Source organism: Anser anser (genome assembly GCF_964211835.1).
Source record: "Anser anser genome assembly, chromosome: 18".
NCBI classification, from domain to species: Eukaryota; Metazoa; Chordata; class Aves; order Anseriformes; family Anatidae; genus Anser; species Anser anser.
The window spans coordinates 13,553,564-13,577,910 of NC_139739.1; the positions used below are offsets into that span (position 1 = coordinate 13,553,564).

Sequence of the window (24,347 nt, forward strand, 5' to 3'; positions counted from 1 at the left end):
AGTTGCCCAGGCAGAGCTCAGATCTTAGCATTTTTCTTTGGGTTGTGTGATTTGACACCTAAACCTTTTCTTAAGTGTGAATGATGACAGTGGGGTTTTTGTTTTTTTTTTCTTCTTTTTATTTGTGTGCGTTTTTTCATTTGTTTTTTTTAAGTTAGAGGGCATTGCACACATACTACGATCTTGGCGTTTTTGCATGTGGAAGCAAAAACGAAAATGGGCAATCCAAACAAAATCTCTAATCCTTATGTTTTATTTTATAAGTAAATTATATGTTTTATATCTGAAAATAAGTGTTTCAGATGCTCAGCTTTCTTAGTGTTGTTTCTAGGCAGGGTTGTGATATTATTGTTTTCTGGGGCTAAGAATTGTTGATAGGAAACGTTTTCTGACAACAGTGAGTCTGGTATTACAAAACACTCATTAATATTATTTACTTGAGTCATAGGAAATTATAACAGTCAGGGTTTTAAGTGTTGGCTTTTTGTCCAATGTGCCAAACAATGAATATAGCAGAGGTTCTTTTGTTTGTTTTCTAGTCTCCCACTGACTAATCTAATAATCTGTCTAGGGTTTTTTTTCTGTCACACTCCTTGTCGTCAGTCCTGTGTGTGCTGTGACTATGCTAGTTTGCATAAAGCTCTGCATCTTTTATTCTTTTGGGTAGAAATGTTAATGGGCTCTGTGATATGGCAGTTACTCTGATTTGAGAACCCTGGTCAGAATAGATTAGTTTCTATGTGAACAGGGGATTGTAAAAACTGTTTTTAGAAATGTTTACTAACGGGAATCTGAGAGCACATATTTACAGTTTGGTGGAGAGAATTATTTTCAACTTGGGGGGGGGAGGGCGGCTTTGAAGATAATGTGTTTGATTGTTCTTTGTTGTACTTTTCCAGCTCCCTTTTCTCTTTGTTTGTAAGTTTGACTAACACAGAGAAACCATCTGCTAGTGTTGGAGGTGGTGCTGTCAGGCAAAGAGTCTAGACTTCTCTGTCGAATCCCTGGCTAGCAGACTCGTTCAGATAACATCAGTTTCTCCCAGTTCAACAGAGCTCACGCAGTGATGTCCTTGGCATCTGATCACAGGGAAGAGCTAACAGGCAGATTCTGCTCGTGCCGTGCCTGCCTTGCAGCCCTGCTTTCTGGTTCGGTAGTAGCAAACGCTTCCCAAGGCATAGGAAATACAGCAAGGAAAAAGGGTGGTCTTACTGGGATGCCTGCATCCAAAGTGAATTGTAACTCCGCGATGGCACTAAAGAAAAATTGAATTGTGACTTTTGGTGAACGTTTCCGACGGTGTCATCCTCTGAGGAACAAGCAGCAAGGAGAGGTAAATGAGAGAGAAGTGTATGGGGAGAAAATGAAGTTTCCTCTGCCCATGCCAATGCTCAGTGGGGGCACTGCATGTACACCTGGGGCAACGGGACTTGGCAACTTGATCCACAGTTGTGATTTTTGAATTCCAACCCACTGGCCTCATATTTCTTCTGCCTTGTTTCCTATTGTCAGCACTGGCAGCCCTCCAGTTTGATTTTACCACTAATTGTGTTGCACGTTACCGAACTGAAATGAATCAAATCAAAATGCTTTTCCTGGAGCATTAGATAAAGCAGGCGAGGGTTCTGGGTAATGAGCAGATGCTGCTAATGCAGGGACAGTAGGGGCCTTGCCAGGACTCCATCTGCTCCATGCTTGCCTGCCTTTGGCTGCGAGCCACAGCTTTTGGGAAACAGCAGTCTACTTTAGCCATCACCCTCCCCCCGCCCTCCGGAGTCTCATAGTTTGACTTGAAAACAATGTGGTGTGACAAGAGAACGTCCGTGGGTGTTGGGTTTTGGGTTTTGGTCTTTTTGGGGTTTTTAAATGCAGCGCTTCATACTCATGTAGGCAAGATGGGGTGATGCTCCTGCTTACGGGAGCGCCCCGAGACCTGCGGGGAGGACTTGGGGACCCTTCACAAGACACAAAGCACCTTGGAGCAGGGGAACGTGGTTTCTGCAGGGATCAGAAGCGGTGCTTGCTTGTTGGCAGGCTCCAGGAAGGGAATTTTGGCAGTGCCGCTTTCTGGGACTGGAAATCTGCTGCCTTGTCCGTTCCGATGCCCTTCGAGCTGCTTGCGGGTGTTGTCCCTTCTGTACCCTGTTTGCAGAGACAGAAATGAAGTAATATGTTTGGAGTCTTCCCCCAAGTGCCAGGACCTGCTGTGAAATAGCTAGAGCAGGAAACAGGCTGCCTCAAATTAGAGAAAGTGAGTGTTTTGGGTTTCTTTGAAGAAAACTGCACGTAGCACGCAGCAGTATACTTATTCACGAGAGATGTACACAGGTGTTCAGGTGGCTTTCAATGCAAAACCCTTGGCTTGGCGAAATGGTGTGTGATTTTATACCCAGGTCAGGGAATTCTGCCTCTCGAGTCACCGAGTTGGGAATGAAGCGCAGGCTTGGTCATCTGTACCCCCAAATCATAAGGAAATAAATTTATGCTCCCAGCTTGGAGGAAAAAAATACAAATAGGAACTGTTTTCAGAGGTGGAGAACAGATTTGTTTTGTTTATTTTTTGATGAGCTTCTGTCAAAATAGGAAGTGGCAGGACTGCGACCTACAAAGAGGAAAAACGTCACGTAGATGATGGGAATTAAGCAGCTCCTGGCCTTTCCGTGCAGCTGGGCTGTGCAGGAGCTGGAGTGAGTGAGCGTGAAAACCAGGAGCATGTCCAGAGCCCCTGCTCTCGCATACGTATCCCTCTGTATTTGCTGTGGTTTGTTTTGTTTTGTTTTTAGGTAACAGACGTGTAAATTGTTCTGTGTATTTTCTAGGGCTGTCAGCACTGCTAGCAGCAGCATCGTAACGTGGGAGAGCTGATGTAATGTGTGGCTGGGAGCTGAGCGCAGGCTGCTGTGCGCCAGGACGTGGCCCTCCCTCGGCTCAGCCAGGGGCAGCAGGTAGCTGCAGGTAGCTTTTAGGAGCAGGGATGTGCCGGGCCACCCTGTCATGATGGTTGTAAACCTGATTTAACGTTTTTTTTGCCTCTGCGTTTACGCAGCCTTTTCCTGTTAGGGGATTAGGCTAGTTTATAGGAGAAGAGAGGCTTTGTTTTGTGGCAGAGGTGTTGGGTTATTATACCGGTGAGAAACCCAGGTGAGGACAGGTGTAAAAACCAGCTGCTTTTGCAGGATGGCTTTGTGCTTCCAGCTGTAAGGAGGGGACCGCACTGGAGCCCGGCGCTGTTAATGCTGATGGAGAGCAGCTTCCAGCCGTTCACCTTTGATAAAGCAGGAGCGTGCGTAATGCTTGCTGAGGCTTGCGAAAATTGGACCACACAGCAGCACGCTGCGTAAGGCACAACGGACTCATAGTTAAACATTGTATCCAAATATCCTGTTATCTAGAGTGAATTGCAATAACTGGACCTTTCATCAGACCACATTTCATCAACGTATTGGGTTAGAAGTTAAAGGCCTCGATTCTTTGTGCAACCTGGGCTGAAGTGACAGTCCAGGAGGCCGGTACAGCAATTGTAATGCCAGGCATCGGCAGTTACACCACCTTCATCAGCCTCTTGCCCTTAACTTGTTTCCTTGAACCGGCAACCTTTAAGCTGTAATTTCCAAACCAGTTTCAGGAGTTACTGTTAGAGTTCAATCCGAATAATCACAATTGCGGTGCAGATTTTAGCATGCTGTGAAAGCGTTACCTGTAACTTTGATTGAATTACTTTCTAACATGTTTAAGATTACGGCATTCACACGGAAAAAGACACCATATGCTTGCAGCCTTAACTTAACCTTAGCAAAGATTTTTGCTTTGGAAATGAACTGGTCACTGCTGGAGGCAGGAAGATAGACTATGTAAAGCAGTGATCTCATCTGCACTGGTAAATCTTATGCCTAATTTTTTTTATGTTGCCACACCAATATCTTTAACTATAAAGGTGACATTTTAGTGCTATTACACAAACAAGATTAACTGTTACAAAGGCTTACACACCAATAAATATATTTTGCTGTTTCTGCAATGAAATAGGGAAGAAAGAATATTGGAGGTAGCACTTTTAGAACTAGTAATAGCTTTACCTATTGATAAATACAGTGGAGTGTTTGCTTTTTCTGCGTAAAAATATACATAAATAAATTTTTCCTGTTGTCTTATGCAAATGAATAAACTTGTTTTGACTGGAAGTGAGGATGGAGGAAGTACATACAGAACAGAACACTATTTTGGAGGAGGGGAGAAGAAAGGGGGAGAAGTAATCCTTTTGTGAGAAAATAGTTGTTCATCCTAATAAAAGGAACGCAAAGAGAAATAACACTTCGGAGTTCTTCCTTTTACTCCTTATGTTGTGCTGCCTCATTAAACAGATGTTAACTTGTGACCTTACAAGTAATTAGTTTTGTTGGTCGTACTAGGGATATTTTCACACCATATTGTGCATCAGGTGTTGCACACGCTGTATTTGCCCGATAAAATGTTTAGGTGTCCTGGACAGATTTTGCTATTGAACATTTGGTAGGAAGCCACGTACCTGTCTTGAACAGATTGTATTATTGCATGCTCCATTTTCACTGTCTTCTCTTTGTGATGTTTGAGATGCAATAACAATGGCTTTGCCGCCTGGTTCTGGAGAGCAGAACTCTAAATTCCAGGTTTCCCAGTTTGCTTATGTGGTCAGAAGAGGGTTGTGTAACTTGAACATTTCTTGGTATTTTGCAGAACTTTGTATGTAAAAAACAAACAAGCAAGAAAGCAAACCATTAAAATACTCATCACAGAGGTGTGTAAACAAAAGACCACCCTGAAAGCAAAGCAGCTTCCTCTTTCCCTCCACAAAAGTGATCTTTGTTATTGCAGAAGGTTTATCCCAAACAAAGTTGAAGGTACCCTGCCTGGAGGAGCTTAGCAGTGACATTCCCTGTCCGAGGAAAAGGTCCGTGTCTAGCATCCGTGACATGACAGCACCAAAATTTTGGATCATCCTTTGTTTGCTTGTTTAAAATGGCTGTTCTGAGCTCAGGCTTGACCCGTTCCGTCTGCCGTGGCGAGGAGCTGAGGACTGGCAGCGTAGGGACCGAGGTGCGCTGCGAAGCCTGCGCGTCGGGCAGAGGAGACCGCAGCCCGTGCCATCCGTTTGTGTTTGTTAACTTGTTTTAAGTGTAAGTCTGCGTGATGCAGGCTAGCGTTCTGTTTTTCAAAACCAGTTCAGCAGTTATTTACCTTTCAAGCAATTAACATAATTACCATTATGCTAAGAAGTAATTTTGGGAAGTTCTGCTCTGAGCCCTTATGACTCCATTGGGACAGTTTTAGTCGGGACTTATCTTTTTGATGGAAGCCTAATTGCAGTTTTGGCTTTGTGTAAACAAACAGAGGCAGCTAATTGTTTAGGCAAATAGCAGATTAATTTAAATATGCATCCCTAATAAAACAAAAATGGTCCCCATTATGGTACTCATTCCCATGGCGAGGAATATAAATATTCAGTGGGAGTGCCATTAGACAGGGATCTTAAGGATTATCTGCATTATTTCACATTGGTAGCACTTTCCAGATACCAAATAATCTTTACAAAAGCAAACATAAATCAATTTAAACTCATTTAGATACCATTTCACTATGTGCAGTTTCATTACCACACTCTTGCTTCACCTCCTTTGGGACGCGGGAGGAGTGTTTGCAAACTGGCATTGGTGCCCGTCCACAGCTGCCTGTCAGAGCTTTTATGTCTCCTTTTGAAGGAATGGCTATCATTAATCATTTCATCATTAATGGCCGTACTTGAGTAGAAGGAAGGCTCCTCCAGCTCCAGTCCTGTCTATCATGTCTGAAGATTGCTTCTCAGTTAATTCAGTGCAAAGGTGGCCCAGGAGTCTCCAATTCTGTCTGGCCCTTCTGTTCTGTAATACGCTCCTAATTGCTTCAGGTTGCTCTTATTCAAGTTATTGCTTTAATGTAGCATGCTTTTAAATAGAGTATCAGTGATCTATGCAGGGAAAATGTGCAACCGCAAACGCATTGTCTCTCGACTTGCATTTCTGTATTCCTCGAGGTTTGTGCTTTTTAGCTTTCTGAGAGCATTGAACTCTTTTGCATTTTCAATTTTCCAGAGCATCAGGATTGGGAGCTTTGCTGCTGGTTGCAAACTAACTGTAAAGAATGGTATTGACATTGCTGGTCTGACTGCTGTGTGTGTAGAGCTTCAGGTCTTTCACTCTAAAACTTTTTATGTATGCAGCAGAAGGACTTAAATTTGGATGTGGGTTCTTCCTCGCTATTTCTGTGGTACTCAAAATCAAGTATGTATGTAGTAGAATAAGAAGTTAGGTCCCTCTTTTAAGTCTGATCTTCTCCAAATGTGGAAAAGGGAGAGAAGTCGAGCAGATTTCCTCAAGGTAGGTACCAATGTTATCTGAAAGTCAGTGTTGTAGGAGAGCAGCACAACCCATAATGCCTGCACCCCTAATTTTGGAAAGTTTTCTCTGAACCTGTTACGTGCTGTTACGCAGCATCCTAAAATTCTGTTTTCCTGCTCTGGAGTCTCTTTTCTGTATATATACTTTTTAATTAAAATGTTTATAAGCTTACATCATCAAATGATCTTTCAAGGTTTTCTTAAATTCTAAGATAACTTATAGGTGTTTACTTTTTTTTTTTCTACAGGAACTGTTAGTGTTTGGAGCCTGATGATAGGGCGAGAGCCAATCCACCGTTACCAGCACAATCAGAGGATACAAGCCTTAGCTCTTGGTTCAGAGGGTGCAACGGTAGCAACAGCATCTGGCTTCGAGGTCAAAGTGGAAAGCCCTGATGACAAGGGATTCTGGCAAACGACAGGAACGTTTGAAATCCAGAAATTGGTGAGTCTCCAGGCTACTCAGCTTCGTTCCAGGAGCTCCTGATCTGCTAATTATTTTTGATACAGTTAAGGGGGATCTTATAAAAATCTTATAAGGGTGTTGCATGAAATAGATAACAGCATTATCAGTTAGAAGCTACGATTTTGTAGCAGGTTAATGGATGAACCTTTCATTACTGAAGAGCAAGGGTGAAATGCTGGCTTAAGCTACAAGTGAAAATGAATAGAAGTCCATATGGTGCAGGAGGTTGGCTGTTTTTAATTATTTTTTTTGTCAACATTAAACTAAGTTGGCTCATCTTGTAAATCAGTTTTCTCGCATAGAATTGGAGCTAAAACTCAAGGTCTCATTCCAGATCAACGCTATCTGATTAATTCTGAGGCAGGATACTGCAGATGAGCTAATAGTATCACTTGTGAAGCTGTAACTAGTTGTGCAGCTTCTTTAGGTTGCACCTTCTGTCACTGAAGTTTTGAGACTATTTTAATTAAAAATCAAAAGCTATCCCATTCTCTGAAGTTTTACTGTGGCTCAGAGTATCAACATTTTCTGGAAAGGGGAAGGAAGTGTGGTAAGAATAAATTGAGTCTTGCAACTTCTCTCCTATTGCAAAAAAAAAAAAGACTGCATAGCTAATGGATATGAAGTTGGGATCTAAGCCATTTCTGATTTTATCCCCTCTTTCAAAGCTAAGTCAGTCTTATGGTACTTAAACAAAATCCCCAAACGTTTTAAGAAGTATCCCAGTAAAAATGTAAAAACAACACCATGCTCCATCATAGTTGGATCCATTGTATGCCTGCATCTTGCTGACTGTGAGATGTCAGTTTGCAACACACAAAAGAAACACTCAAGATACCACTCCTCTAAGGCTGGATTAGAAATCAGCTGTGCTCTAATGGAGTTTCAGCCCTTCCCATGGTAAGAGTTCTCTGCAGTGTCTTAACCATTTACTGAAACGAGAAGGGCCACATAAATCTGGCCAATGTCACACTGGAGGTCTAAGAGAAGATAGGGGGTTTGAAATTTGGGTTGTCTTGTAGTCAAGTCCCGACTTCTCTCTTGGTTTAGGACATAAATACATGATTTCATGGGAGCTAATCTTGCACATATTCTGAAACAAAATCAATACTCAGACTTGGTCTGAAATGAATTTGGGATGACTCAGGGTTGCTGATGACCAATAGTTATCAATAGCTTTGTTAGTTCCGCGTATGGCAGTAGAGATGTAAAAGAATTTTAGCCTGAAATAAGAATAAAAAGTCTGCTCTTTTTAGGTCAACTTCCTTAATCTGGTTCCAGATGTTCTGGGGAGTCCGGTGGCAGTGGCAGCTGCAGAAGATATCGTCTATGTCCTGAAAGGAGAAGATCCTGGCAAAATTCTCCATTCTGTCTATGGTCAGCCTGTCACGTGTCTCGATGTGTCTGCTCATGAAGCAGCCTTTGGGGTCAAAGGCTTTGGCTGGTTATTGAATGAGCCCAATCAGGTATTTATTTTTTATAGGAATTTTACACCTTCATAGTTAACAAAAGAACCTTTCATGCTAATGACCGTTTCTTTCATGCTCTTCAGCTTTTTTCACTGTAAATATTTTGCGTTCGCTGCAGAGTCTCAGCTCTGTGCTGCACCAGTGATCCTCTAGGGGGAACTAGTCTCAAAAAAAAAAAACACCAAACAACCAAAAACAAACCAATCACCCCCCCAAAAAAAAACAAGCAAACAACAACCAAAACAACAAAACCCAACAGAACAATACACCCCTGAACCTCTCTGATGAGGACATCCTGAGCCGCGTGTCGAGCCTTGCACACGTCCGTGTGCAGTCCTAGGAGGATGCTTTTTCAGTGTGTGCACTTGGGTGTTTGAACTAAGTTACTTACTGGTGAGAGTGGTGTGACTCTTGTATTAGAGGAAGCTAAATAATAATCATAGGTTTGAAACTGCTGTGACACAGGTGGCTTCTTTCATCAGCACATCGTAGCAGTGGCAAGGAAGGTCAAAACCACACTGTTCTGGTAACCCTGCTGAAAACTCATGGCTTCTAATGCAGCTGGTCTCAAACTTATTTGCTTGCAGTACAGGCTTTCTGGGGGGGTGTTTCAGACTCAAACAGGTAACAGAAATAACTGTTTATGTGGGGAATCCCACCGGAGATCACAGTTGGCAGCAGCCTCCTCCTGAATGCAGCAACCCCACCATGGTGCCCTACTCCGGGGCAGGGACCAGGCTGCAGACAGACCTGTTTCCAAGCACCTCGAGAAAAGTATCTATCCCTTTTCTGCATCTTTCCTAATTTGCCCGTTCCCTAATTTCACTCTGTTTGTGGTTATGCTTCAGGCATGTGATAAGCTAATAACTAATTGGGAAGGAGAGTGCTTCAGGCCACTGGAGTAGGAAGCAGGAGGTGAGCAACCAGATGAAAGGAGCTGTGGTCTGTGGTGTAAAAATGCAGTGTTTTCTCTGGCAAGCAACTAGACCAGGAATGCTTTATTTAGGACTACCTCTGTGTTATGAATAAATCTGTCCAGCTGCATCTAATTTACCCTCGAAATTCATGTTCACCAGGGAAATGCAGAGGCCACCATAAATACCTCTAGGGTTGAGAGATGCTGCGAGGCCACGCTGTCTTTATTAATTCCTTTGCTGTCCTAATCCAATTCTTTTCCCCCCAGAGGTGGAAGGTTAGGAGGTAAAATTGCCTCATTCAGGAGCATTACATCGGTGATCGCTTTTGTGCCTTGTAAAGGAAGAGAGAAACCTACTTAGGCCCCGGAGCGCCGCTCTGTAAAGCCGGACATATTTCCTCATTTAGTTCGGAAGTATTTGCCGTTTGATGGCAGGTTGCATTAAGCAGCACATCAGCACGCATCCTAATCAGGAAGATGGGGCTGAAGCCGTGCGGACGGCTGAGCTGTGTTGGACAAGGACGCTTGCTTGGCATTGCCGCACCAGCTGACATCACGTCGGAAATTAATTACTAATGTCTATTATGATAATTACTTACCTCGCACAGACGTGAAGGGACTTCACCTTGGTTGATTACGCTGGTCACAGGTTGACAATCTGTCTTTGGGAGAGCAGTTGATCTCAGAAACCTATTCATGAAGAATTCCAACCCCGTTTGGTTCTGCCGATGTTGCTGTGATGGAAAAGCCGGGGTTCTTCTGTTTGGGGTTTTCTTTATTTTCCCCAAGGGATTTTATTTTTCTTTTTGAGTGTAGGCACGCAATTGTACAGTTACTGACTGGTAACCTGCTTTCTGAAGATAGTTAGGAAAGCCGTCTTTGTCCGCCTTTTTTTAATCTTTGTCTAATTTTAACCAAATTTGACAGCAGAGTAGAGATCTGAGGCATACATTTTGTAGGCACTTTTATGTTGGAGAAGAGAAAAACATCAAATCTGTGACATAGACTTGCCTCTTACTAGATAACAGGCATCCATGCAGGAGAGAGGGGGAATATAAATGCTTCATCTATGAGGAAAAGTTCAATTTCCACATTGGTAAGCATCTGAAAACCCAAGGATGCTGCAGTGTCTTGAAAGTTAGTCTGCTGAGTGCTCCTCCAACTCTTTTCTGTTAGCTTAACATAAAAATAAATAAATAATTCTTTAGTAAGGGTTGTTTCAGCTGTATTAACTGAACATACAACGTATTATTTTCCTTAAATACCAAATTCAAATACTGAGATCTCTGTTCCCATCCTGGCTCATAAATGGGTAACAATATAGAGCAGGTAAGATACCACAAGATAAGGTAAGGTACTAAATCCTAACCTTTCCCTTTCGACCTTGAGCGGTGCTCATGACATCCAACAGACGTGCCTTGAGGGATGGTGTCCAGAAGTTGCACGTTCCCCTGAGTCATGCAGCTGGGAGACCCGTGATCCCGATGCTGCAGCAGCATAACCAAGAGTGGTGTTCACGTGTTTCAATTCTGGTTTTCGAATATTGTATGCAAAACCAGTTTCAAACTCCACAGGCATCCGCGGTTTTAAACTAGAGCTGGCTTTGGTCCCCTTCATGTCAGGATATAAATCTCCGAAGAAGGTAGTGCTGTGGCTGTCAGGATTAACGTCGTCTGATTGCTGATGCATTTGTCTCACTGATGGGGGGATCGGACTGAAGCTTTCCTCCTAGTTGGTACGTTTATAAGCATCCCTGAACGGACCTTCTGCTGTCAAGTAAGTCTGGGCTCCTACTGTAACCTCATGTGAGCTCTCTCCTGATGTGGATTATTTCTGTGAAACTTATAGGTGATTCATTCTCTTGAGGGGGCAAAAATACTTTATTTAAAATTTAGCTGAAATCATCTAATGTTTTCAACAGTTATTGGTGATTACCTCCTATTGTCATGGGAGGTGGTGGGTTTTGTTTTCTTTTTGCAGCAAAGAAATGATACGCAAGGGAATTTTATTTTAAACTCATAACTTTGAACTTCTTGTGTTGCATGCGTAAGGCAGTTCAGAGTGTGTCAATATTTTGTTTTTGTTTTTTTTTTTTGCACAGACGTAACCAATATTTCAGAACAGGTAGATGGGGGTGAAAGGAGGACAGTAATTAGTTTAGATCTTCCATCTTAAAAACAAAAGACAAGATATGTTGAGATCAGATGCCTGATCTCAGGGAATTGTTTGTTTGTTATGCTGTCACTTTTTCTTTTTTGAGCTCATGATTAGCTTCTACTTGATGAATACCGTTCAATATCACCTGTCTCTTCTCATCAGTGTTGGAAATACTGCTTCTCTGTACCTCTATTTAACGTTTCCAGAGTTCTTCAGTTGCCTGCTAACATCAGTTATCTCATGTTGGATATGTTAACTGATATTAACTGAAAAAAATGAAATCACAATTTTAAAATAATCCTTTAAATTGAATCTCATTCTTTACAGTTTCTCCTAGATGATATTTTTAGGTCACAGCTGTTTTACATAAACCATTACGTCTTGTACCTAATTTTAACTGAATTCCTCTTCTTTGTGTACTGGTAAGCTTGCATGGTCTCTTTTGGTGTCATGTCTCATGTTCCAAAGATTTCAATTTTCTGTAAGTGCTTTTCAGTTTTCTTAACCACTGTGAACCTTGTAAATAGTCTCTTTTTCACTAAATTGATCTCTATGAACTCTTGCTTTCATACCCCCATAGCAGGGCAGGTCTTGCTGGTGACTCAATTTGAACATGTGGGATTTGCCTGGAAGTCACTGCAAGGAATACAGTCCAGCAGAGAGACTAGAAGTTTTCCTTGCATAACTTTTACAGGATGCATTGATTAACCTCTGCCTGGCTGAAAAGTATCAGTAATCCATCTTGATTTTTCTATGCTTGTAAATGACCAAAAATAATTTTGCAAGTTTAAAAAAAAAAAAAAAGCCCTTTTCTACTGACTACTATTAATGACATTCTGCTTTCTTTTTCATTATTTGTACATTAATGTGAATACCTCAAAATTGGCACAGCTTCCTAGGTGGCAAGTATCTCAGGTTTTGAAAACGTAGCTGCTAGGATGTGCTGTGTATATTCAGGGTACTAATCTATGAAACCAAGAGGATTCATTAGTTTTTAAGGACTACTTTGCCTTCCTTTCACCTACCCTATTCTTAGGTTAGGGAAAGAGTGTTTCTGGGCTAGGGCTTGCATCTTTGTGGGTGGGTGGTTTGGTGTGTAAACATAATACCCATTCATCTCAGGGTACCTGACTCTTACATCAGTCTTCAGCCACAAGTTAAATGAGTCTGGTGCCCTCATTCCAGGTCCTAGCAGACATCTGTCCACATCACAAACCCATCAGGTTTGGCACAGTGCTGGGGGCTGGCAGCCCGTGCCCACGAAGTGTCCAGTGCTGGAACAGCAGGGGTTGCAGGTGCGTTGGCAGAATTGCACTGCCGATGCTTGTGCAGTGCTTGCCTGCACGGTGCTTGGCTCTGCTGCTTGCCACCAGCGTGGAGTCTTACTTTCGGCTCCAGTCAAAGGAAGACTTAAAAGGAAAAACTGTGTTCTGCTTGTTTTTAGCTTTATACGTGACTTTCTGGCAGGTGTGGGCATTTGGAGGAACAGGTAGCTGGCATCTGAGCTGCTGGATTTGCTGCAAGCTGCTCAGACTGTTATTTTTGCAATTCTCTGTGCGGGTTTTTAAGTATTGCTTAAGGCTGCTTGCTGCAGCTAAGCTCACGTGAAATAAGAGTGCTTGTTTGCCAGCATAAAGTCACCTTTAGGATGGCATGAAAGTCAATTTTCCACATGCTCGGAGAAATGGTTGTGTTACCAGCTTTACACAATGACTTATATCTGGCAAGAACTTGCAAAATAGTCTCTCTGGCTGATTGTCAAAAATTACATCATATTGGAGTAAACTGCTTTTAAATCAAACATCCATTATTCATGTATATTAACTGCTTTTTTTATTTTTTTTTTAGTGGCTGTTTTGTGTATGATTTACTCTTTTTCTTTCTCTCTGATTGTCTGTCTGTCTCCCTCATCTGCTCCTTTTAAATCTTAGCTCATCTTTAAATTTATGGAGCCAGAACACTTATCTCTGTATACAAGTATCAATATGCTGACCTTGCATTTGTTAATAGTCAAATTTTTTTGTTGTTGTTGCAGTGTTATGTGCCTTATTTACAGTAGGCAATTCAATACAGTTGCAGTGGGAAACTGTGCCCCCGAGGCTTGTAAACTTTGAAAACATTTTTTTCCACATCCCTTTAGAAATAAAATTCATACTTGCAGTGGTGTGTGCCATATGTTGTACTTAATTTGATGACTTCTCCTGCAAATGCATATGAAGTAGCCCTATCACTTTTGTAGATATTCTCTGGATTGAATAGTATTAACCTGAGCAAAAACCAGTTCCCTTTTTATTGACAGTGGACTTGAAATTTCATGACCCCCTTCTTTTGTTGGCAGTATTAGTGTGTACTCAGGCAGTGTTTTCTCTGGTTGGCGGAGGGATGGACAGAAGGAAAGGAGGAGAAAGATAATCTGAAAATAAATGCAGATTTTGTTCCCAGTCTTGCTGCTTGTTCCTCTGCATCTTTGGGGATCTTAGATTTTGAAGATTTTGATGTTGTTTTTGATCCGCTGCTTACTGCTCTCTGTAGTCACAGTTAGAAACCTCTGTCCTAGACAGCTCTTTCTGAGAAAGTAGTTCTCGAAGGTATCGTGGGTTATTCAATAAAGAAAGGGATGTAGGCTTTGTGAGCATGGTTTTCTGGCATATAGTTTGCGAATGCGTATGATATTCTGTTTAATACCTCATCTGAAGAAGAATTATGTATATGATATATATATGTATATATATATAAAAAGTGCTTCACCCAGTTGTGAGACAGCGTTTTACTAGCCCTGAGATGCGGTAAGTCAGGACAAGAAGCAGAAGCGTGATTGCGAGGGAAGCTAGTGATTTCACAAAGCAGTTGTCTGCTGGCTGTCAGCCAGGACGGTGGGTTGAACACCCCTGCTCTTGTTGAAAGTACCACAGGCTCTTTGATAACAAGTGCTTGGGGATTTGTTGTTTTAATGTTCCGTCCAAAAAAGACATCTCCAACGACGCAGGATCCCGAAACACCTGCTGGGGTATTGGACATGCATGGAAGAGTTCCATCAACAGCATTTCCTTCAGTTCCTTGGTTTTTCTTGGAAGTATCTCAACCAGAGTACATAGACCATGCTTGACCTCACTTAGCTGCGAGATGTAACAAAGCTCACAGCTTAGCTCTTCTGGCTACGGAGATTTAATTCTTTGTGAATTAATTTAGTCTTCTTTCTCGAGTTCTTGGACGGCATTTAAAGAGAGTTCCCCGTACCCATCGATCTGCAGTTTCCTGGAGTACAGTGAGTTTTCCTTTCTTCCTCTGCCTCTTCTAAGGAACTTGCCAGTTTCTCAGCGTGTCTATCAGAACGGTGACCACGGGTTGAGACTTGCCCAACGCAGGCAGTAAAGAGGGAAATTAGTCTAATGCACTGCCTTAACAAAAGAGAGTATGAGCATGAATAATTAATACCACCAGTCTGTGGCAATCGGATAAAATGAAGTCCCATTTGCTCAGCCTTATTAAAAGAGAGAGAGAGAGGGGGAGAGATGGTAAAGGTCGTTAAGGGACTTGTAACATGGAAAGAATCGCCTCTGAGATGGATAATGTGTTTTCTAATCTCTGTGGTCTTTAACTAAACATAATGGTAAAGGTACTCTAGCTATTTCTGGCTTGTTGAATTATTAAGCATTCTGGGAGATTGCCTGGCTCTCATCCAATAACTTAGACTTTTTCATTTGAGCAATGTTAATAGGTAACGCTTTTTATTTTGTGTGTTAGATCCTGATACATCTGCACGGAGTATTTAATGCTTTTCATCCCCTGTGTCCCAGAAGTCCCGGGGGGGGCAGGGATGCTCGTTAGTGTGTTATCCCAGGGTACTTCATTTCACACCCAAGTGCTCTTGGTTCGCTTACCTTCGGTTCTGTACCTATTAGGTCACTGGTCTTGGGTGTCCATTATAGGATTATAAATGTCTTTAAAAGGGTAATCCCCTTGCAGTGTGCATTATAGGATTATAAACCTCCTAAAGATCTTATGCTTTATCTGCCCTTTAACATACAGGCCCTTATTTCAAGTCCCTATTGACCAGGTATTTTCATTCTTTTTCCTTGGCCTTTGTAAAGAAAATCCTTGTTGCCTTGGGATATTAGAGAAGAGCTCATCAGAAGTATTCTAGCAACTTCAAAATTGTCATCAGTATGCTTTTAAAACCCCTGTCTTCAAGAAATTGTTATTCAGACCTTAAAATGCATTCTGAGTTCCTTTTGTTTCTTTACCTATCAGGTTGTCAGCATAAGGTTTTGAAATTCATTTACAGACCATAAAATTGTTCAAGACAGAAGTTCAATTTAAAGACGGGTGAAGCTTGAATGCTGAAAACCACAAAGAGCACCTTCTTTCCAAATGATAGGGCTAATTGGCTAGAAATACACAGGTGCGTTATAAAATTTTTTTAAAAGCAATCTTCCAAAGAATGAAGGCTGACACGAGAAGAGAAGGGGTAGAAGAAGGTGATGAAGACAAAAGCTTTTCTCCCCATTTCGTGGGTCTGAACCGTTACTTTTATAGATTCTCTTTCTTACAGATGCAAACATTTTTAAAGTGATGTGCATCTGCGAGTGAGGTGAACAGAAATCATTTTTCAGCTGCTGCTGCCTACATGTAAGGGTAAAATTGTCTAAAATTGAGACTGCAACAGGAGAGTATGGGACATCTGCTCAGACTGAAAACAGTGGAAACTTTAAATGCTGTGTGGAAGCAATTTTTCATTATAGTCTTTCATGGTCATAACTGCATGTTCAAGTATGTATAGTATGTTTATGGGGTAGATGGGAGCTCTGGTCATTCAGAGAAATTAATAGTTTATGGATGCTCACTTTAAGTATTAGCCCCAGGGGACTTTGGAGAAAGAAGCAGTTGGCCCTCTCTTCTCCAGAGTTGTAGTATACAGCTGGGAAGGGCTGGTTCAGAGTCACAAATTGGGAGCTGGAATATACTGCTGTTGACCCCATCCTTTATTGTTTGTAAGTTGAATTCAGCAGTTTATTGACTTTGTCTTTTGTTCAAAACTTTCCAAGGAGAAATTTGGTTGCCAGGCAGAGATATTAATTTCCTTTGCACTGGAAACTCTGCAAAGCGTCTTTGCCAGAATGTCATTCTCCCTGGTTTTGGGTAGTGAGCTGTTGGAAACTGCTCTGCAGGTGAGAAAAGGCTGCGTGTTGCTCTGCACCTTAATGACTAACATTTTCAATCAATTTGTAGCCACCTTTTTCATAGGTATGGAAGTTCAAATTAACTTTTAGCAACTTTTACGTCCCAAGTCTCCGTGCAAAAGTAGAGTGTCTCTTGCTTTACAGAGCTTGGCTAAAGTTGCTTTTTTGGGGGGGGGTCTTAGGGATGAAAAAACATACTGAAAACCCGTATTCAAGGCAAGTAATTTGAACAGCAGTATAACAGCAGATAGCTTAATGAAGACAAGGCTGGGAATTGGAACTGGTTAGGAGATAATAAATGTAAGCAACTGAGCAAATTGGATATGAATGTGCTGATTCTAGTAGGAAGCTGATAATATATATGTATAAAACTAAGCCTTCCTTTTAGCTTGGAGAAGTGGGGGCAGGAGGAGAAAACCTGCAAAGTCTCTGCCCATCTTTGCGTTATTCCTAGAGATTTATAAAGGTTTGTTTTTGTAGCCTGGAGGCATCCATCACAAAATGATCTCCTGCTCTCTTAATTCAACCTTTCAGATGCATGTTAAAATTGCACAGCTAGGAAGTAAAAGGCCAGACAGCATCACAATCGCTGTTCTGGCAAATGTTGAAATAATGTGCACAGACAGTGTAATATTTATTAAGCTGCGTGCTTTTTCTACGGAAAAGTAGAAGTTAAGAATATTCAAGTGACATTGACATAGCCATGCTGATATTGCCATGGAAACCACAGGGATTTTTTCTGTTGTTTTAAATACTGTTACTCTTCTCATGGTCATAGGGTTTGGGTTTTTTTTTTTTATTCCTTTGGTTTTTAATTAAAGGAGCATCACCATGAAATCTAATAATTTTTCCAAGTTCATGTAAAACCAGGAACTGTGCTGAGCTTCACTGGGATTTGCCCAGTATGTTTTCCTGTTTCTAAAAATACTTCTTCCCTCTCGCTGAAAGGCCCAAATAGATAAATCTCATCTGGCCCCTCAGGAAAGACGGTGAATGCGATTAAACTGACAGACAGGAGGGTGAACAGAAGGGAAACAACGCGTACCTCTCTTCCAGTCTTTGGCGGCATCATCTTGGATATTGCTTAAAATCCGAGATGTTTTTATTCCTTTCCCATCTGATCTGCCATTTCAGATGTTATATGTCTCTGAATCTGCTTGTTGAGTGCTCTGCAGAAAGCCTATCGCAGGGCCTGTCAGCGCTGAGTCAGTGCTCGGTTCTGCTCTGTAATTTTCGCTCTAGTTGATTGAGTCTTTCTTGAACAGTCCATCTGTCTAAACTTACCAAATGTTGATGCTGTTTACTTTTGCTATTCTTTCCAATATTCAAGTTGGTAAAGAAATAATTTGCTTTTCCATGTAAACCTTAAAAAAAAAAAATGGAGAAAATCTGTATGGCTTTCTCTGACTGCCTGAGACCTAAACCTATCTGATGCTGGTTGCCACGAGCCCTGAATCCCTGCTTTGCAGTGGTTTCCACTGTGAAACTTTCCTTTTTTTTTTAATGTATGTTGTTGCCCATCTCGATAGGGATAGATGTGTGTGTTGGCTACTTGTTAGAGCATTGAGACAGTGCTAACTCCCCTCTCCTTCCCACTGCAGCAATATGTGGTTGGGCTCATGCTACATTTAGCTGGTGTTTGTTCTCTTTCTGCCAGGTTCTTCTGTACAACCTGGAAACAAGTCAGTGTCTAAAGAAGCTAGGCAACTCGATGGGTGACTTCACGTGCGTCAACCTCCAGGACAGTCCTCCAAACATGCTCGTTACAGGCAATAAAGACAGAAGGTAGGTACTACCAAGAGCTGTAACCCTTCTCAAATTAGCTTACTTCCTGTCCTGCTGTCCTACATCTGGACCTGCTAGAATTTGTTTCTCCTCTAATGTTTCAAATGCAGCCTGCGTGAACTTCAGGAACAAAATATTAGGTAATAGTTGGATGTGGCTGCCAGTTTGCTTTGTTTCAGAAAGCTCCATGGGAAGACTTTTCTTTTTAAGCCATTTGGTGGACGCAGTTGGTGTACAGCCCAGCGAGACCACTTGGAATATCTTCCACTTCCCCACCACCACCCGCAAAATTAGTTTGGCATTTAAAAGCTCACTTTCTGATATTAAAAAAATAACCTAAGGGATGAATCATGTAGGATGAGATGGGTCCGTCTGCCAAATGATGTCAAGAGTGTATTTCGGAACACTGTGATGTCCCTCAGGTGACAAAAAAAAAAAAAGAGACTTTCATATGAACAGATTCCAGCTTCTATTTAGCTGATTAGCAGCTTTCTCTTTAACTCCTTGGCTTGGGGAGTAGGATTTTCCCTGCACAATATCTGGTGCCAGGAATGGACGCGCTGGGAACAGTCAGTGCGAAAGGATTAAAGTGCTTAAAAAGACCCTTTGAGTCCAATTTTTAGGTTTTCTTTTTTGGCTAGTTATTTGTGGGGTCTGATCCAGTGCACCAAAGGAGATGTGGGATGGCGAGGAGCCAGTCTCTAATGGCTCCCTGTTCCTTCCCTCCTCCTTTCTGCACTGGGCATCAGGCTGCAGGTGGTGGTCTGGTGTGGCGGTGGGTATCAGATTGTAAGGCGGATACTTCCCTTTGCCAAATCCCAGACCTCTGTCCCGCCAGTGCAGCAGCTTGCAAAAATGATTATTTTGTCAAACAGCTTTTTTCCTTCTCGGTGAATAGGCAGTGGAATCAAACCTCACACTTCCCAGCAAAGAGGATAAAGGAAATATCTGAAGTTTGATGGGTGTAATTGAATGCTTGAGAGTTTTTTTTCCCCCCTCTGAAAGCAGATAATTGATTTTTCAAAGCACCCCTGTAAAACTACCTGCAATTTTAATCTTTCCCACAATGATGAGAGAGTAGATAAAGTTAATATCCTTTAAGAGAGACTTAAAATTTACTCCCTTTATTTCAGAGTAAACGTCTTGCCCTTTCCCCTCCAGAAAGCTTTTCTGTTGTTCATCTCGAGCATTGACTGAGTTCAGGGGCTGGCCATCACTAAAATAACAAGAGGTTAGGAATCAATAGTTCAGCAAATAAGTTTGGCATCCAGGAGACAGGACCATGTGTATGTCAAAGGTCAGTTTCTCGTGCGGTGTTGCATGAAAGGTATTAATATGTGGGATAATCTACCTACAGGTGGGATGTGACTGGAACCTCCATAGCCCTGTTATGTAGCAAGTCTACTAAATAGGGACCTTGCCACGTGGCCACTGGGAAGATGTCTTGCTGGAAATAAACATAGCACTTCCAAAATGTTGCTGGCATATGCTGTTCTGTTAGTCAAAGCTATGATTTTGAAAAGTATGATGGATGATCCCACTGAAGTAACATGTTTTTGGTAGGGCCTATGAAACTCAAAGAATACTCCTGAAGCATTGGCGATTTATTTGATTACTTAACTGTGCTTCACGCTGGTACAAGATCTGATAATAGGGAGTGTGTGCTGATGCACTGCACGACAGCAGCCTTTTTCTTGGTGGGACCCAAGACAGTGAGTAAGTAGCATTGGGAGAGCAAGCATGGCAAACCCGGTGTTACACCATTGCTGAAAAGTGTGGATCAAAACATCTCCTAAAGGCAAGTGAGCTTACTGCACGAGTACTCAAACAGGAGAGTCAAAGCCTGGGCACAAGAAGGCTTTCCTTACAGCTCCCTTGAACTAGGATGCATCTGATGTGCTCCCACTGAGCCCAGCTGCTGAGGCAGGAGATGGAGGGCCATGCCAGGTCTGCATCAGAGCATCACATTAGATTTGCAAAATGCTTTCCCTTTTTTTTTTTTTAAACAAAACAAAAAAAAATCTGAGCAACTCAAGTGTGCCTGTAATTCTTCCAGGGGTGTGCCAGAATGGACACCTGCCTGAAACCTGGGTCCTTGCTAATGAAATAACCAGGACGCAATCAGATCTTTGTTTCCAACTGTGCTCACCAAACAGAAGAAGCTTTGATTGTCACACAGAACACATGCAGCAAGACAGGGAGAGCGCTGAGTGTGAACGCTTCCAAAACGCTCTGTCCTTACCCAAAGCACAGCTCTAATGTGTAGCCAAAGCTTTTCTCTGCTGGATTTGGAGAAAGCAAGAAGTCCTTTTCGCCATCAGTAACTGTTGTGAGGGGGTTTTCCTAAGGGTGAGCGCAGAGCCACACAAAGCGTGCTCCTCGCTCTGTTCCAGCATGTTTTTCTGCGTGTCAGATGGATGTTGCTCTGTTGGAGTTTTGGACTGTTCCACGGCCTTTTATTTCAGTTGCCGAAATGTGTTATTTGTAAAATCATATGATGCAATCTCCGTTTGAGAAAGGAAAAGGAAAGACTTGCAACACCATTAGGATCATAGCGGGGGTATTGAAGAAAATATAGTTAATGTATTGGAACAAGTGTGTTTTGGCCTTTTTTTAAATTAATGTGTACCTGATGGTTTCATTCTTGATAGCCCTCAGATGGGAGGAACTTTCTTTGGCTTCTTTTCAGCTGAGATCAGTATTTCCCCTTTCCCCTTTACTTCTGTTTTCACTCGCTGCATTTTTTTATTCTCTCATGCACTTTGCTTTATCTCTTAGTCTTGATACATAAGGATCAGAAAACATACTCTTTGTGATACGTACTGGATTTAAAACTTAACACCATTAGCTTTATTCTCGTGGACTTGTTGCACTCGTTGAAATCTTAAGCTCTTTTTCTGAAGTTTTGCTTCATTAAACATAGTCTTATGTTCAATAAGTCTCTCTTCAAACTCTTCATTCAATAATTTTTGAAACTCAGATGTATGTAAAAGGTGCCCAAAGTCACTAGGAGTGTTTTTGAAACCTTTTCCAAAAGAGATACTGGCTGCTGGGTACTTGTGGATAGCTCTGTTTCAGTATTGGTGATTAACTCAAATGTAGAAACCTGTAGAAACCTTGATTTGTCTCTTGGTTTGCTGCACACTTAATCACTTCCTCAATCTTCATAATAATAGTTTGTCCTTTCCTTGGTGTTTGTAATAGGCCTTAGTGGACGTGGGTTGGGTACTGAGGGGTCGGGTATGTTAGCGCTATGCCAAACACATGATCCTTTATGCCTCACAGCATTGCTAACGGTTTGAGGGGGAGCAGGTTTAGGGGAGCTTTCTCCAAATTTCACTTCCAGTTTCTATCGCTTATGACTTGCAAAGAGACAACAAGAGCCTGAACGTTGGGAGAAGTCTGCATTTAAAAACATTTTTGATAATAGCTGTCCGAGTGAAAATGCAGTGGCATGGAAAAGTGTCAAGCCACTACTGAGTGAGCTGGTGCACTGGGAGGACCTCAGCCAGGACCTCATCTCCTACACAATATTTCAAGTGATTCCTGTAATAGTATTCCTTTTCTCTGCAAAAGACTGGGTGAATTGCTGGTCGTTCAGTTTGGTTGAAAATACACTTAATATCTCAAGTCCGCTTGGAACAGAGATGCAGTAAAAGCTGCATTTGGCAGGTAAAGCCGTTGGATTAAGCAGCAGCTGACTGTTGGGATCCTGGCCCTGCAGTGAAGGTGGGACTGCACTGCTGTGAAAGCAGGGTGGCTGTCCCGGTCTTACTTTCACAACCTAAAACGTGTATCATCTCAGAACCTGCAGGCTGCAGATCCACAGCCGCTGTGGATTAATTTCTGTCCTTAATCTGCTTTCATTTAGGGTCAGGGTGTACGACCTCCGCAAAAGCGAATCGTTGTGCTCCTTCTACGCCCACCGGTTAGGGGTGTCTGCGGTACAGATGGATGACTGGAAGATTGTCAGCGGAGGAGAAGAGGGCATGGTCTGTGTGTGGGATCAGCGGATGGGCACCAAGCTTTGGGAAACGCATGCCAGGTAACTTTGTCTACATGGGGTCTTATGCAAGGGCTTTTGTCAGATCTGGCAGACAGGAGGAATGCGGGAATGAGATGATCCAGGGCCAAAATAACAACATGTCCATGTGTAAAGCTTCTGAGAGTTCTGTTTGTTTTCATGTGAATTGGGAACCAGTTGCCTCCCTGCTTGGATTCATGTGCGTGTTTCTGTGCACCATGAGCTTTCAGAGGCTTTTTACTTCTTAGTTAAAAAGAGTGCTTCAGCCAAGGAAGGAAGAATGAAAATTCTTTCTCCCCTGGATTTTCCATAGAGCTCAGTTGGCATCTTCATAGAATTGTAGAATGGCTTGGGCTGGAAGGGACCTGAAAGATCATCTAATTCCAACCCCCCAAAAAAAAAGTTCCATGGAGGACTGATTTCCCCCCCAAATTCTCACCTGCCTTTTCTGTGTTATTTCCAAGGACTTTATGCTGCTGCTTTTCCTCTGCTCCTTCTCTGACAGCCCTCCCCCCCCACCCCCGAGAACCTTTAGACCTCAGCTTCTTCTATCTGCCCCATCTTCAACAAGTATTTTACTTTATCGGTGTCAACCAGTATTTACTTTATACTTGGATTTAAAATGCTGGACTTCTGGCTGTTGTAAGTGGTTCTGGCTGTCTCTGTTCTCTGCACCCTGGTACAGTACCTGAGCTTCTGTTCACCTCCTTCATGCATTCCCTTAGCAGTAACGAGCGAAGCCAGATTGGGATTTAAACTCGGGGACGCTGATAAGAGTGTAACAGTTTGTACTGAAAGCACAAAATGTTCAGTGCTGAAAGTACAAGCTGAGATCAGTACCCTGGAATTGACAGAAGACTGTTAGTTGCTGCAAATCACAATTTTCTGATCACGGTAAAATTCCCAGCGAGTTTGCTTTGTCTGAATGAAGACCTCAAGGATTTAGCCACTGAGTGATACCCTGTTCTTAATAAAATGAACAGATACATCCTGATTTTTTTTTTTCTTTTAATGCCTCTTCCCCACAGAGGAGGTAGATGAGGTATTTACAGTCAGAGAAGTTCAAGTTGGAGTTGTCATTGATTAATAGCAGGTATCTCCTTCTCTTCTGACCCCGTGAATTACAAAGCCCGATGTGATGCAGCCGATGCATTAAGGACGATATTGCATTGATTATCTCCTGGAGCAGCACTAATGAGCATGCCAAGAAGGAGGGCAAGCAGGGCAGATCTGCTGAGCTTTGGTGTGGAGGGGAAAATGTACTCAAAGTGAAACCATTAGGTTAAACGTTTAAAATACTGTTTAATCTATATAGGACTCGGAAAGGAGCACTTCAATCAAAAAGGCCTTCACAGACCAAATTGGTGTGCGAGTTGTTATCCCTGCCAAGAGCCAGTGTCGTGAATGGAAAGCGAGGGCAGAAGCAGGGGAGAGGACAGGAGAAAGGGCCGTGGAGATGAGCCCTCTTAACCTGATGAGTTACCCCTCCTTGAACAGCAAACGCTGGTTCAGGGTTGGTTTATTCACCAGTGAGGGGGAAAGGCAAGACCAGCTCTCGTAGCACTCAGCCCTTGCTGAGTGCTTGGGAGGGGGCTGCGAGGTCCTGGCTGAGCAGCTCGCTTTGGGAAGCATCCTGCTCATCACTGGGGTCCTTAAAGCAGCGAGGCAAGCAGGCAGCCCGGATCCGGCACGGCCTGCGTGCTGCCAAGCATCTCAAATATTTTCTGGCCTGTATTCTGGTAATAGTCCACTAGATGGTGATAAAAGCTGTGTTTATCTGCTTCAGACAGGAGAGGAGCCAAAGGTGCAGCTTCCCAGCTTCTGGCCATAGAGGGGGCACTGACTGAGATGAATTCTTGTTTAATGCAGAGCAAATCCTTTACTGCGCTTGGATTTTAAGAGTCTAATGCAAGTGGCATCTCGCTCAGTGCTGTGGTTTAT

The 24,347-nt window shown here is 42.5% G+C and overlaps 1 protein-coding gene across 1 annotated transcript in view; it reads left to right on the top strand.

The window, feature by feature from the left end:
* The window catches only part of FBXW8 (F-box and WD repeat domain containing 8), a 51,691-nt gene that overhangs the window by 24,745 nt on the left and 2,599 nt on the right, over window positions 1-24,347 (top strand). The window contains exons 6-9 of the mRNA XM_083804051.1: window positions 6,658-6,854; window positions 8,132-8,341; window positions 18,255-18,382; window positions 22,254-22,427. Of these exons, the coding sequence (XP_083660177.1) occupies window positions 6,658-6,854; window positions 8,132-8,341; window positions 18,255-18,382; window positions 22,254-22,427 (709 nt within the window). The remainder of the gene's footprint in view (window positions 1-6,657; window positions 6,855-8,131; window positions 8,342-18,254; window positions 18,383-22,253; window positions 22,428-24,347) is intronic.